General features: G+C 39.3%; 1 protein-coding gene across 1 annotated transcript in view; it reads right to left on the minus strand.

Moving 5' to 3' along the window:
- Positions 1–16,743, minus strand: part of ncor1 (nuclear receptor corepressor 1) — a 115,321-nt gene that overhangs the window by 12,082 nt on the left and 86,496 nt on the right. Inside the window, exons 24-35 of the mRNA XM_084113421.1 lie at positions 12,125–12,276; positions 11,792–11,912; positions 11,533–11,628; positions 11,300–11,385; positions 11,047–11,215; positions 10,554–10,673; positions 10,370–10,450; positions 9,955–10,181; positions 8,722–9,043; positions 8,365–8,595; positions 7,473–7,673; positions 6,615–6,764 (exon numbers count right to left, since the gene is read on the minus strand). Coding sequence (XP_083969547.1) covers positions 6,615–6,764; positions 7,473–7,673; positions 8,365–8,595; positions 8,722–9,043; positions 9,955–10,181; positions 10,370–10,450; positions 10,554–10,673; positions 11,047–11,215; positions 11,300–11,385; positions 11,533–11,628; positions 11,792–11,912; positions 12,125–12,276 — 1,956 coding nt within the window. The remainder of the gene's footprint in view (positions 1–6,614; positions 6,765–7,472; positions 7,674–8,364; positions 8,596–8,721; positions 9,044–9,954; positions 10,182–10,369; positions 10,451–10,553; positions 10,674–11,046; positions 11,216–11,299; positions 11,386–11,532; positions 11,629–11,791; positions 11,913–12,124; positions 12,277–16,743) is intronic.

The raw sequence follows: 16,743 nt of genomic DNA on the forward strand, positions 1-16,743 counted from the left end.
TTTAATTAATTTATTGCTTTATTTATTATAACTAAACCAATAATTTCAATCAAATGAAATCAACAAAAGCCATCTTTCCACTGCAGTGGCAACAATCTACATCTAGATGTATTTACACAGTTTAATACTACTCAGAGGTGGCCTGAATACAATTACAATATCTCATAACATTATTTATGCCAATGTTTTAAAAATGTTCAATAGAAAAATATGAAATGGTAAAAACGAAGTGATAATTTTAAATATTAAACTAAAGCAAGCTACTGTCTCGATGAGCGAGTCATCGAGTCATTCATTCAGTAATGAAGCAAGTGGCTATAGTTATGAATGGGTCATTAAATAATTCGTAACGAAACATCGAAGTGTTGGAGAAGCACAACAGTTCTGCTGTGGCTTTCATTGGAACTATTATTTTGTTGCAAAATAGAGCAAACAATATTGACAATACTATTTACAATGTACGTCACTTTATATTACCTTTTTGTTTCTTGAACTGTTGTATAAATTCAATGTAACATTTGCAATCGTGGGTATATTTGGGAAAAATGCATTCTTGCTCGTATAATATATGATCAACATTAAAAACAAGTACTCACACAGGGTATGTTTCTGTATTGAAGAGAGTTTGAGACTTTATGTACTCTCTGTGTCTACACTTGTTCTTCATTCTAGTAAGAGCTAAATCCCCACTTTTGCAAAAGTACATGCTTGTGTGGATGCAGTCAATTTTGACCACAAAAGATGAGGTGATTTGATTGGATGTCATGTATTTTATCTTTTACAGCACTACCATTTTCCTATTTTTATACTAGGTGCGCCATTTTAGTTTTAATGTTATTTTAATGTGGGGTAAAATTAAATGAACGGCAAAACAGGATTTTGTTTGCGCACTCCTTCGGTCACTTCAAGTATACCAGTTTGGGAACCACTGAAGAGTATTTTATCCCTTTTCCACAGAAATGGTGCTGATTCCTGTGGGTGGGCGGAGAAACAATAACATAACTAACAGAACCTGCTCAGAAACAAACATGCTTCATCATTGTCTTTGTTTAAAAGAATTTCCAAAGAATATTTAAGCTGTGTCCCAAATGACGCACTATACACCATGCACTTATACACTATGTACTCAACCGTGTAGTGCATGAACTTCAGAAGTTTATTTTGTCTTTCAACATCGGAGTCTGATAGTCCCTCCCCCTCCATAAGTAATTAAAGCTGCGACAGTTGAGTGCATGAAGTGTCCAACGTTCCACCCTTTGTTTTTTCGGTTAAATAAGTGCATCATCCGGGTACTTAAAGTGCACTTTTTCTTTTTAGAATTTTCAGTGTGAACGCACTACTCATACAACAAAATGGCATAGAATAGTGCACAAGTAGGCCTATGCGATTTGGGACGCAGCTTTAGTGTCTTTATGCAATCACAAACTGCTTTTGATGTAACAGCCACATATTACAACAAATGCAATTCAGACCAATCAATGGAAACATGATATTTGTAAAAAAAAATTTTTACACAACATACTTGATCTGTGAAGTAGCTACATCAGGCCAGAGTCCTGCACGGGTCCATTTTTGGAGACCCGCCCCCGCCCGTACCCGCAAAGTTCAGCACCAGATCCGACCCGTCACCCGTGATAATATCAAAATTAAATCCACACGCGCCCAGACCCGTTACCCGACCGGTGCCCGCGATAAATCACACACAAGCTAAAATCATTCCAATTAAAGTGCTTTATTTTTTATCTCGCACCTCTCTCATCACAATAGCCTCATGAATGAAACAGGCTAAAGTGCGCTTTGTTTTGCGCCATTCAAGTAGCCTACCATCGGCACCTAAATAGGCTATGGAACCTGATAACATTAGCCTATACGCAAATAGACCTATTAATGAAAAAAAAAGAACAAGAAAAAATACAACCTGAGCCTGTCGCTCACAAACAATAGCCTATAATGATTATTAATATGTCAAATATATCAAGGAGACATTTCAATTGTTTATTAATAAACAAGTGTTTTCTGTGTCAAAGTTGAAGTTGACGATGCTGACTTGCGATCTTCGTAGTGAACGCGCCAGAGAGAAATTCACATTTCATACGGATTACATAAGCAGAGAGCAGTCTTCTTTCGTTTTGAATTGTTTTGTTTAAAAGTACACATTTCATGCTTTCTATTTCTCAGGTCTGTGAGGCAAGTGGCTTATACGCTGAGTTTCGGTTCATTTAAGAGACGAGCTCCAGTTCACGCGTCACCGCCTCCGTGTCCTGATTATATTGCCTGCTATATTTAGCCTACCTCTTATTTATTAAATCCAGGAAAGTGGTTGATGAAACATTGATTAAAATTAAGATACAATTAATACAAAACGAAATTCACTTTAAAGAAAGGCTTTCTACAAAAACAAACTTAATGAAGTGGTCAAAATCATGTCTGCCCACTCCATTTGTCTCCCGATATTCGGGATCATCTTATCTTATTCATGCTTTTCACTTTTCATATAATCAACATGACATTTAAAAAAAATATTATTTTATTTAAACATGAATATGAAACTAAATCGTTTTTTAATGACTGGGCTACAACCATAGACTGTAAAAAAATAGGCTACAACACATAGGCCTATTAGCCTGCCCTACAGAACAGAGAAATTTAATGTCGGAGCATTGCCGGTGAGCATGTGGGGGGAGAGATACGATTTTCGATCAATCATCGAATATTATTTTGCTTGATATGCCAATTCTTAATATTTGATGTTTTAAATGCCTGTTTGAGGTCTCTGTGGAAATTTTAATTGTAGGTTTGTGGCCCTGAGTGTCGCGATTTCGGTTTCATTTCGCATATAGCCTACAGCCCTTACTGTGCGTTCACACCGGCGAGGACGGCGAGGCTTGGACAGTGAGAGCGGCGAGGAGAGTTGAAGTCAGGTCAACTTTATGGTAATTAGCTATGACGCGGTTCGGAATGTAGAAGAATGTAGAAGACCTGCGCCTGAGAGGATTCCAGAGAACGCAATCCTGTAAACACTGGTTTAAAAAGATCACGCCTTCGATCTACGTCAGAGCATCAGAGCGTCCCCAAATCTTTCTCCGGCGTCGTGAGCGAATTTTGCCGCTCTCGCCGGCGGCGGTGTGAACGTACAGTTATAATCATAGATAACGCCACAGGTTTTTATTTAAAAGAAAGAGCGTAGCCTACGTTTGTATGTAGGCCTATATATGGGAAATTTATATACACAATACTTACTAAAATATAATTAATATCATTTTATTGCATTTGTATTAGTTGTTTGAAGAATAAAAAAATAAAAAACATCGGTTGGTCGGTCTTAAAGGGTTAGTTCACCCAAAAATGAAAATTCTGTCAGTAATTACTCACCCTCATGTTGTTCCAACCGCGTAAGACCTTCGTTCATCTTCGGAACACAAATTAAGATATTTTTGATGAAATCTGAGTGCTGGATCACTTCTCCATAGGCTGCTAAGTGACCAAAACTTGCTGGCCCAGAAAAGTTATTAAAGAGATCGTTAATATAGTCCAAGTGACTACAGTGGCTCAATCTTAAGTATATCAAGCAACGAAAATACTTTTTGTGCGCAAAAACAAACAAAAATAACGACTTTATTCCACTATTCATTTCCTTCTCTCTGGGCCTCTAGTTGGTTCACGTAGTGTTTTTTGCGCTGCGCGTCTGTGTTACACGTCACCACGTAGGCTCACAATTGGCCGACGCTGGTCATGTGTGTGATGCGTGTTGACGTGCAACACAGACGCGCAGCGCAAAAACACTACGAGGCCCAGAGAGAAGGAAATGAATAGTGGAATAAAGTCGTTATTTTTGTTTGTTTTTGCGCACAAAAAGTATTCTCGTCGCTTGATATACTTAAAGGACAAATCCAGTGAAAAATGAACCTGGGGTTAATTAACACATGGTTACCGAGTCGATCGTTCCCTGCGATGCGTTTTCATGAAAATCGAATGTAAAGAGTTTTATCTTTAAAAACAGATTAGCTCATAACACTAGTATATGGGGCACAGAGTAAGTAAAAGTAAATCGCTAGTTAATACCACTAACAAGGCTCAAAATAGCCTCACACTAACACGGTAGCATAATGAGGGTCCCTACATGCAAACCGAAGCATTGAGAACTTTGTAAGTGTACAGACAGTTTAATAAGAAGATACTTTATAAAGACAGTACATTACGCGTTTACATGCAGGAGCCATCTTGGAAAACTGTCTCGACTAATCGAGCCACGAACGCCGCGCTACGTTAGATTTCACAAACGTAATTCCTATCAACAAGCTCACTTAGCACGCCGTTCGTGACTCGATTAGTCGAGACTGTTTTCCAAGATGGCTCCTGCTCTCAAGAGTTCTCAATGCTTCGGTTTGCATGTAGGGACCCTCATTATGCTACCGTGTTAGTGTATTACACTATATTAACGATCTCTTTAATAACTTTTCTGGGCCAGCAAGTTTCGGTCACCTAGCAGCCTATGGAGCAGTGATCCAGCACTCAGATTTCATCAAAAATATCTTAATTTATGTTCCGAAGATGAACGAAGGTCTTACGCGGTTGGAACAACATGGGGGTGAGTAATTACTGACAGAATTTTCATTTTTGGGTGAACTAACCCTTTAACGCAAGTTTACAACCGGCAAGTCGGTTGGACTAAAAGAGGGTGAAAAAAAATGAATTGGGTCGGTCCTAAATTGACAGGGTCGGTCGGGTTACGGCAAACAATAATATTTTTAAGGATGGCCTGACTAAAACACATATTTGCGTATGTGTAATGGCAATTTAGACATACAAATATTGCACATATTTTTCATCCGCTACCCGCCCGCAAGGAGTTCATTATCTGCCCGCATCCCCGCCCATGAATTTTAGGAATGTCACAATCCACCCGTTTTAGCCACTTTTATGCGGGTACCCGACCCGTTGCAGGACTCTGTCAGGTGCTTCTAGTGTTCGGGAGCTTTGTTGGTTACAATCAAGCAATCAAAGGAGCATAGCAGTGGATCTTCATTTGATATTAAGAACTTGTGTTACATGAGATGAAGACTGAACTCAATAGTTTTCTATAATTTATTAAAAATTATATATAGTGCAGGTTACTCTCTATAAGTATTTTGCTATGGTGAAATGACGTGACCCTGACCCTGACTAAACGTCAGAGAGAATCCTCACGCTCATAGGCTGCTGCCTCTGTAGATACGCGAGTAGCATAGTGTTGTTTGATGATGCGAAGAGTGAAAATGAAAAAACTAAACTAAATGCTTTACCAAGGAAGACAACAGGAGAATCAGCACCTGTAGGGCCGAGGAAAAAAAAAACTCTGACAAGACAAAAAACGACTGTAAACATTTATACAGCATTCACAAGGTGGAAAGATTTGATGACAGAGAAAATCCTGAGTAAAGATGCCAAAGAAGAATAAAAAAATAAAAATCAAGCTTGATTCATTATTAAAGGAAAAACAGGTATTTGTATGTGCCGTATGCACTCTGTATGTAAAGACATGGACAAAGCACATGGAATGTTAAAGATCAGCTGTTGCAGTACAACACTGACACAGACTGAGATTCAAGGAGCCATGAAATGGTTCAAAAAGCATATTCACACAGAGAGCAAATATATCTAGCAATTACTTTTTGTGATTACGTTCTCAGTGTGAATACATGTTTAGACTGTTAAGGTCTACTTACCTCCAGACCACCTGCATTCCCAAGACAAGCTTTAAATATGACACAACTGAGGCCACATTTGCCTACACTGCATGCACAGGTGGGCAGGTGCAGGCAGGATCTCAGGGGAGGTAGATGTAGGGAAGTACTTGCAGCAATTGGGAGTGTGACGTTGCCTTTTTAATTCCGACTAACATCCTACATATTTCTACGTACATCTTAAGATACAATTTGTTCTAGAACATATCATGCAGACAATGATACCAGCAATTCTCTTTGTTCTTTGTAAATGTTAATAAGCTCAACCTTACCCCTCAAAATGGTACAAAATGTGTGTCAGCACTCACATAATTCAGCAGGAAGCCTGCTAAGGTCATTAAACTGATCTGAAATCCAAGGTCCAATCCAAGCGGGTGTGATATTAGTTTCCAATCTTGGGTAATTTGATAATTACGGGTTGTACAGACGTCACTACTTCTAACATCCAGGTTCAGACGGGTAAAAAAAAAAATTGGAATTGGGTCAGTTGGACTCTGGACTAATTTATTCAGGTCTGTCTGGGCCTGGGTTTTTCCTTTAAAAAAATAAATGTATTTATGCACGTCAGGTTCAGGCAAGAAGTGATTCAGTCAGGTACAGATTTTTAGGACTCGTGCTGTTTTGTGTATTTTTAGACAGTCATCACAATCAATTCAGACCAACTCACAAATCAGGTGAAATGTACTTATTTTTGCTGTGACACTGTAGATTTAGTAGTAGCGCACTGACACCATAGTGGTGTAGAAAACGGCTGAAGTTAGTTTTAGGTGAAAGAAAGCATCTTTAATAAAAGAGCAGCAGCGAAGGGGCGAGTTTCTAAAGTACCACCACCACCAGGACTAGATGGGGAAGTTCAGCTGTTGGATAGGAGAGGAGGGGTGGGATCCTCACCTGGAGATATGGAAGCAGGGTTGAATGCCCTAGGAGGGAAAGGGGTCTGAGGTCCAGGGATGTAGTTGATGCGGTCCAGGGAGGGGGAACCTGCCCCCCCAGGGTGAGGTAACAGGATGGTAGGTGGCATCTGGGCTAGATCAATTATTCCTTTTACAGACAGAAGCAAAGGGCCAGAGGGTGAGCATCCACAACCAATCAGCTTCAACTTTACTTAAAGAGCCAACACCCTCTACTGATCTTCTAGAAGCATCTTATGACTGAAACACTAGAAGAATTTAAAAAATTTGAATGAGCTCATCAATAATGTATCAAAGGAGTTCAAATTACAATAACAGGATAGGTCAGGGCTGAAAGCTGGTTTCCACAAGCTTTTCACTCTAAGCAAATTAACTAGCAACTAGAACTAGCAACATGAAGCAATGTATTTTGTAAATTTAGACCGCAGTACCTGCTAAGGGTCTGAGGGTCAAACTCCTTCAGAATCTGCTCTATTATTAAGAAACTTCTTATCATTTTATGCAAAATAATGTCACATCAAAACCAGGTCAAAGTTTAACAAGTAACCTTGTTCCTGGAGATGTTACAATAGGATGCAGAGTGAATATATGTAACTAGAAAAAAAGCCCCAGCCCTGGATTTAACAATCGAATTGAACTCAATGAATTGACAGCGTGCAAATAGAATTTGTTTAAGGGTCATTTGCTTCTGATGGTCTGGAAAAGGTTGCCACTAGTTCACACAAACACAATATCTACAGACTACATTCTTCCTTTGATCCCCTCATTCACTATCACAAACACACACACACACACACACACACACACACACACACACATAGACAATCATGCCCCTTACCTCTAGCTGGTGGGTATGGGATGCCAATGGACGGTTCACGTGGTGACAGTCCCCTTGCAACATCAGGGAGTGGTATGACCCGCATCTGCTGCGAGGTGATGTAATCGTTCATAATGGTTTGCCGAGTGTTCTCCATGGTGTACAGCTGGTAAGTGTTGGGGTAACCTGTAGGCGATGGTTGCCGTTGGAACATGTACGCTGCTGAGATATACAGAGGAAAACAAGGACTAGAGGTGAAAAGACAGCTGTTCTTGTCTTGACGTCAATAGTGTGGATTTGCCACAGCAGAGTCGAGCAGGAAATGCTATTACCTAATGCATGAGAGCAGGTTGAAAAACCAAAACATGATGTTTACCAATGAGATGGGAGTAGTGCTTTTAAGAGAGAGTCATTACTTAGAACAATTAATTAATTTTGTGGGTGACGCATGAACTGTTTTTTGTGCAGGCCTGTTTGTGGTTTTTCAGAACAGAACTAATTCATAATTCACTAATTTTCCAGACCTAGGAAAAGCGTAGCCACGTCTCATGCGTTCTGAGTCTGATTAAGTAATGCAGTTTAGAATGAGGTTACATCTTAGTCAAGGGATCAGATTTACAAAACAACTATGGTTGTACAATGTTTCGTATTTTGTAAAATACTTTTTAAAATTAAATCTTCATTGACATTAAAATGTTTGACATTCTAAATTAAATGTATAGGATCTTAATGTGAACAATTCACCCTTGCATGTTTACATTTTTTTTAACCTCGTAATTTTTAACTCAAACTATCATAACTGGATCATCAGATGAAGACGACAGACTTTTCTCTGGTGACCTATGCTGGACTCTAATCTAATTTGTTTTCATGACTCTGGCCCCTGGAAAGATCCCATAATGCCTTAAATTACCTGGGTCCAGGACTCTGTGGTGAAAGGCGAGGCCGGGGTCCAGGTGTGGCGCCAGGTGAGTCCGGTACACCTCTCCAGGTACCACAGGTCTGTGGTGAGGGTCAAAGGGGCTGTGAGAGCCATGAGGGTCAGCCCCGGAAACAGGTGACTTGGCAGGAATACTGTCTCTCTGGGTTGGGGTCAGAGCGCTCTTCCTCTCGTGAGAAGCTGGTTTACCTGTTGTTATACTTCCTATTCAAGAAAAAAAAAAATCAGCAAGATGACCTGTGAAACTGACTGCTAAACGTAATCTATAGGAGCAATAAAACGTTTTGGGGAAATAAAAAGCAGCCAAAATGAGAGATGAGGCATTCATACCCTCTTGCCCTCGCAGTAGGGGTGATCCTCTGGAAATGGAGGTGCTGGTGTATGTAGGGGTTCTGCGTGCATTGCTGTCATCATACATGCCTGGACTGAGCTGAGCTTTTCCCACCTCTGTGTGTGTGGAGCGCAGGACAGACGTAGAGTTTGTGTGTCGGACGCGCTCGGATGCCTTTACATCTTCGTACTTGGCCCTCTCGCGCTCGGCCGCCTCGATGGCAGAGTGTGAGATCTTCACTGGGCTTGTGATCAGAGATTTAACATTGTGCTTGATGGCCGACGGGTTCACAGTACTGCTCTCATACTTCAGAGGAATACCCTGCATAGATGTGGAAAACAAAACAATGCATGGTGAGAAAATTAGAGGGAGATGAAGAGAAACTGTTCTCTTAAGACATTCAAAGCCATCTTCCTTTTGACTGATCTGAATGTGATATGAATGTATGAATATGTGATATGAAGTCTCCTATGCTCACCAAGGCTGAATTTATTTGATCAAAAATACAGAAAAAAAAACAGTAATATTGTGAAATATGATTACAATTTTAAATAATGGATTTCAATTTTAATATACATTAAAATATAATTTATTTCTGTGATGCAAAGCCGAATCTTCAACAGTCAATACTTCAGAGTCACATGATCCTTCAGAAATTATTCTAATATGCTGATTTATTATCAATGTTGGAAACAGCTGTGCAGCTTAAAATTTTTTTTATAACCTGTGATACTTTTTTCAGGACTCTTTGATGAATAAAAAGTAAAAAAAAGAACAGCCTTTATTTAAAATAGAAATATTTTGTAACAATATACTGTACACTACCGTTCAAAAAGGGTCAGTCAATTTTCTTATTTTATTTTTGATAAAAAAATATTAGGCTAAGTAGCACAACTGTTTCCAACACTAATAAAAACCAATTATCAAATCAGCATATAAGAATAATTTCTGAAGGATCATGTGACACTGAGGACTGGAGTAATGATGATGAAAATTCAGCTTTGCATCACAGAAATAAATTATATTTTAAAGTATATTAAAATTGAAATCCATTGTTTTAAATTGCAATAATATTTCACAATACAGTTTTTTTCTGTATTTTTAATCAAATAAATGCAGGCTTGATGAGCATAAGAGACTTATTTCAAAAACATTAAAAATAATGTTTCCAAACTTTTGACCAGTACTGTACATTTCAGTGTGGGAAACAATAAAAACCTAAAATCTTGTACCTGAGCAATGGGTCCTTCCAGAACAGGAGTTTTGCGACTATCTTGGGTCTCCTTACGAGGAATCTCATGAATTGAGCGGCCCGTCGCCTTGATGGTGTTCACCCCCTCGTATGGTTTACCTTTCGTGATGCCTCCCTCAAAAGAGCGTATGGGTGGACTTTCCCTCTTGATCTGTTTACCGTACTTGGAGGCCTCATCATAGACTTCAGCAGATGTTCTTGGAGTTCCTGAAACACAGGGAGAGATAATTTATAAATATAAATATATATATAAATATAAATAGTTGGAACAGCATTATTATTTGAAATTATTTGAAATCCTTTATATTAAAACAACTAGTCTTTAAATATAAATATTTTTTATAAAATAATTACATATTTTCAGGATTGAAGGAAGTGTGGTGGGTCAGCATTACCTTGCATGATGGATCCTACGAGTATGGATCGATCCTTAGACTCGTGTGGACTTTCTCTCGGCAATGCTCTGCTGATCAAACCTGGCAGAGAAAAATGTCTTTAAAAACCCCCATTGGCAAACATTCTCACTTCTTCAACTCTTGTGCTTCATTCTCAGAAAAAGCACATGAAAACATGACTAACCTTCATAAGGTGCCGTCTCACGTGCTGGGTGTCCAGGGGACCCCTCCATGATGTCATATGTGCGCTTGAGATCGTGCCCCATCCGTGGGCTTCTAGTGCCCTCTCTAGGGTTCTTAATAGCTGTGGGAACATAAAGCGAGATGGATATATTATTGTAATAAAATGAACTAAAAATATCAATAGGCCCTGTAAAAAAGACTCCTGGTAAGCTCTGGCTGTGGTGCACCATAAAAATAGAAACTCTTGTCGCACAGTTAGCAAACATGTCATTTAGCCCTTGAAATGAAGCACTTCACCATCTGACTCCACTTGTGCTGTGGTGTGACTAGGGCTGGGCAATATAACATAAAAATGATCACTTTATAACTATAACTTTTTGACAATATTCGATATAATAGAAACCAAAAAGAATTTTAAAATCATATATCACAAATATAACATGAATAACATTAAATATAACCCAGTCCTACTGGGAAGCAGATTTGGCTCTGACCGTCAAAAGAGAGGATGTGTCCGCTTTTGCCTTCGTAGATGACGTGAGCTTTAGAATGGGCTTCAGCTCGGCTCTTCTCTGGGCCGCTCAGGTCCTCTGTGGCCAGTTTAGCAATAGTGCCTTTCAAGAGATCCGCTGCTACACTGGACTGAGTCAGGGCAGGAGTGCCCTAGAAAGAGCGAGCGTGAGAAATACTTCACAACTATAAATGAAAATTAAACAAATACTACACAAAGGCCTATAATAAAGGTACCTGCGTAATGGAGCCACCTCTATACGTCAAGCCCTCTGGGCCTTTTCCAGGTGGCCCTCTCATGTCCTGAATCTGAATGGGTCCTCCTGGGAGCAGAGGAGAGAAAGAAAAACACCGTTCAGTTAGTGTTTGAGTTTGTAGTCAAATGTTCTGGAGCTGCTTCTATTTCACATTCATGACAGGGGATTAACTCTTTGATTTTAGTCATTTTATTGTAGATTTTATCAACCCACCTCTGACTACTCCCTCATACTGAGCTCTGGATAAGAGACCCTCTGCCTGAGCACTCTGTCCACGTGGAGAACACTCCTCTTGCTTAATATATGACACTAAACACACACACAAACAAACACAACCACAACCAGGTGTTTAGAGTACATATAGACCGCATGAGGTTATCATAGCGAAACTCGACCACAAAAAGCATGACTTGAAAGACTAGTTAAGCTGAGCTTGTATTTATACTCTCCGAACCCCTCGTTTGCCTCTCACCAGGTTTGGCAGGGTCTTGCTGTCTTGGCAAGCCGAGTGAGATCGATCCTGCTGTGGTCTTGACTACCTCCGGTACGTACACAGCATGTGTTTGAGACGGAAGGTATGTTCCTGGCGTTCCCTGAAGGGCATGGGTGGAAGAAGACAAGTCAGAGTGGAATACCAGGAAAACTCCTGATCCTCTGGCCTGATCCCATTATATGTAGGAAGCATTTAAACTCAGCAGAAGCACCACAAGTCTTAAATAACAACCAAGCTGAATATAGGAGCTGAATAAACAAATAAGGAATCATTATCATATATTTGTTAAATGAAACCACCAAAAACTCTTACCTGTGAAATGGAGCCCCCCTGGATGAAGGAGGGCTTATCTGTGGGTTTGGAAGTGGGAATGAGGGGCGGAGGAGATGGAATATTGGGCGGCCTGTGGCGGGAAAACGTCATGCGGACATCTTGAGCTGCCTGGTTTGGTGCTGGCTGAAGAACTGTGAGAATAAAAAGATAAGAGAAACAAGGATTGAAAAGAGGCGGGCAAAAGAGGATCACTCTTTATCCTCACTTATAGACCTTATGTAGCCCCGCCCATTTACAGCGCTACACTCTTGTTCTTTTATCTTCCGGTCTGTATTTTCACAGCGATCTTGAGTATTTATGAATTAACGGCTCGTTTTAAAATCTTACCGTTCTACTGACATTTAAGACATCTGCTTTAAACATTACAATCCTCATAATAACTTTCATTAACTTTACATTAAGTAAATCCACTTCAAAAGCTAATTACTCCTGGACAGCAATGCCATAGAAATATACAGAGCGACCGCAAAAACGGAAGTTCAAAGACAATATTCTAAAGATGGCTGCGCCCTTGTTTCTCTGGCGCATAAGGTCTATACTACGGGGATGTTGAATGCTTGAATCTGATTGGTTGACGAACATTCTAATTTATTTTCAGGGAAACGCATGGCTAAATTAGTTCCAGGCAGGTCTTGACCGCATTACAGTTCCATATCACTTCGCCAAATGATTTCCGTTATTTCAAAGGTCTTTACAGCCCACAGAACTAAAACCCACAACGACACTGCCAGAGCAAATAAATATAGTAAACAATAGGATAAAAACAACAAATTATTTCAACGTTATTTGCCACAAAATTACGTTTTATTTATTAGTTATTATGGAAAAATGCATATCTCTTCCTCGTGCTCTCTCTCCCACTCAAACACACACACATACAGTACGGACACACACTCGCGTGTTGTCAGCACTGCTCTGACGACTTTATCAGTAAAATCAGTAAAAAAGCTACATGACGTTTATCACTAGCGAGGTGCACTGCAGATAAACGTAGTTTCGATATTAGGAAATGCTGGTGCTGAACACTGTTGAGAAACGCACAGTCTGAGTTGATTCACACACGCTTAATCTCTCTCTCTCTCTCTCTCTCTGTCTCTCTCCCTCTCTCTCTAATAACTGCATTAGACTGCTAACAGTGGCTTAAGTCTCTACTAGCTCTAAAATTACGTTTTGGAATTAGCACCGGAGGCTTGGGATAAGATGCGTAAGAAATTAGTCCCATACACACAAGGGCGTTTAAAGACAAAAACCTGACAAATGTCTTGAGATGCATCATCGGAACAATGTTATGAGGTGAGATAGCATAAGCGGTATAATTGACTCCGGGCTGTTGAATTACTAGGAAAATAATGCACACCCGAGGTGTAACCTCCATTTACTGTAACTGTAAATTTTCATAACCACACATACTCTATAGGCTCAGCTTGTACACACAATACATTTTTTGCAATAATTAGTTTGCCCACAAGGTGACAACACTGCCCTGTATGGAAGGCATTTTCTGCCAAATTTAAATAAATAAATAAAATGATTAAAATGAAAATTAAAACCAGATTAACGATTTCATTACAGAAAACTGTATGCAAAAAATGTGACAAAATTGAGACTGAAATTAAATGATTTCATTTTCACAGCATTATCCCTGTCAAATTGAAAAATAAAATGCAATTGGTGATTTCACATTTCATTTTCACTACAGTCTCGAGGCAAGACTGCCAATATTAAAATGAAAAGCCAAACGTGAATAAGAAACTACAAATACAGTTTTTACAATGCTCTTTAGTAACGCTCACACAATAATAGTAACAATTCAAATACAAATGTAAATTTTCGTTTTCATTTTAATTCCTCTTATTTCAGTTTTCATTTTCGTTTTCATTTTCAAAGACAACCTGCATGCAAATTCTATGTTAATGAGTGGGTGTGGGTTATTCTAGTAACGGCGCTGAGACACGCCTTCTGTAAAGCTAGAATTCATAACCTAATTATGATGTTAGACTCAGACTAGACCATAATCGACGATGAGGTTCATTCATGTATTAGGCTGTTTTGGAAATTCAACTATTTGGGTGTACAGAAGTCTTAGTAACACAATTTCTACAACAATTATAGCCAGACATTAATAACCACTGGCTTTAACCGAGGACCTCGGCCAATGTTTCATATTCGCGTCGTGCCTAACAACGCCCTTCAGCCGTGACTTATTCAGATACAGCACTAGCCTAGAGTACCTTATTGCTTTTATAAAACGGTTACCACGCAATACAAATATTAATCCCGAAACATATGTATCTATGCAACTTTCATGAAGTAAAATGAATCACTAAAAGCCAATTCCTTCCACGGGAGAAACAAAAAAAGTCCCTGACCATAAAGCAACAGAAGAAGTTACATTATTTCTCCATTAGATGGAGACAAAGACTGTCTTAATGAGTGAGTCAGTCAGTAGAGAAGACTTTTGAAATGACTCAAACTTGTGATCACGGAGAAGAAAGACGCAACTGACATGACTATAGGCACGGACAACCCCTATTAACTGTTAAAAGTACAAGATATCACACCGGACATTCAAACAGATTTTTTATTATGAATATAGGACTGACCTGAAGGAAAATGCTATATCTAGCCTACTGTAAATGCAGGTACACTCGCTTTCTCGATCTCATCCAGAAGTTGTTACTGGAAATGAAAATCAGCATTGTGATTCTTTTTGTACACAAACTTAAAATAACCAAAAGACACGTAACAGTTAAACAGCGGACAGATACAGGCTAGTGCTGTATCTGAATAAGTCACGGCTGAAGGGCGTTGTTAGGCACGACGCGAATATGAAACATTGGCCGAGGTCCTCGGTTAAAGCTAGCGGGTATTAATGTCTGGCTATAATTGTTGTAGAAACTGTGTTACTAAAGGCGGACATACACTGTGCGATGTCTGTGCGATTTCAGCAAGGAACCTACTCACACTGAACGAGTAGATCGCATGCGATGTAAAGCCAAAGCTCAGGATTTATGTGCTCACACTGTACGGTCCGAACGTCAAGCTGCGACTTGACTGCTCACACTATACGTGTGAAATATGCGCGAAACAGCGCGATAAATCCTCGTGCCGGGTTGCGCCTATGGACGATATCATGTAGCCTATCCAGAGATATTGTCAAAACAAGCATCAGCTATCAATATCAAGAAGATGTAGCATTTCCAATTTATATATTACATTATTAGTAGGCTAGTATTATTGTATTATTATTATTATTATTAGGGAAGGCCTAGGCCTAGGCTATTAAAGTGATAGGCTATAATTAAATTGCCACGCAACAATTTCATAGCGCATCACCGCATAACCAACGCGCTGTGAGGATAATAAAATATTACATAGAAGCTTACTTCTCCGCATTAAAAATTGTCTAAAACATTTAGGTCGATTACAATGAATTATATACATATAATTAATTATTAACAGTCTATAATATGTCCGAACACTGCAATAATTCATCAATGAAAATTAAAAACAGCTTTATTTCAAAAACATTTTTTAACAATAAAAGAGGCAAGTGGCTTGGAAGAAGTGGGTAATGGTTAATCCATTTTGCAACACGAACTGGAGGTAAGCAACAGTAATTTGTAGCTTTGAACTACAGAACTTAAAGATCTCCCTTTTTTTTTTTTTTTTTTTTGCTGCAGATGAAACTGTTTTTGCACAGGCGCAGTGAGGGGAAAAAACACTGAGTTTAGGGCAATCGGTTCGTAGCTCTGCTTCAACTGTGCGATATAGTCACGAGGAGCGACCAAAATTTCTAACATGCCAGAAATTCATCCGACCATCCGATTGCCGGTCGTGAGAGGTTAATCGCCTCTCTTTTCCCCCTGTACACTGCACGACAAACGACGCACGACAAAGCTGAAAATCGGCCCGACCCGAAAAAGAGTCGCGCGAGTCAGAATTCGGCTCAAAATCGGACGAAAATCGCACAGTGTATGCCCGCCTTAAGACCTTTGTACACCCAAATAGTTGAATTTCCAAAACAGCCTAATACATGAATGAACCTCATTGTCGATTATGGTCTAGTCTGAGTCTAACATCATAACTAACATGGTCAGGCTGGTTGTTTCCATGTTCTAATGCTGCGGCAGCTTCCCGCAAAAGCTCACTAACAGATTTTGCCATATCTCGTCGTCTCGATTACAATATAATCACATTTAAATAATTTCGTTTCACACATTCAACTCATGCACAAGGGACGTCGATGACTTCGCTTTACAGAAGGCGTGTCTCTAGCGCCGTTACTAGAATAAGCCACACCCACTCATTAACATAGAATTTGCATGCAGGTTGTCTTTGAAAATGAAATGAAAATGAAAACTGTGAAATAAAAGAGGAATTAAAATGAAAACGAAAATTTACATTTGTATTTGAATTGTGTCACTATTATTGCGTGAGCGTTACTAAAGAGCATTGTAAAAACTGTATTTGTAGTTTCTTTTTCACGTTTGGCTTTTCATTTTAATATTGGCAGTCTTGCCTCGAGACTGTAGTGAAAATGAAATGTGAAATCACCAATTGCATTTTATTTTTCAATTTGACAGGGATAATGCTGT

Source organism: Abramis brama (assembly GCF_963993115.1).
Source record: "Abramis brama genome assembly, chromosome: 5".
Lineage (NCBI taxonomy): Eukaryota > Metazoa > Chordata > Actinopteri > Cypriniformes > Leuciscidae > Abramis > Abramis brama.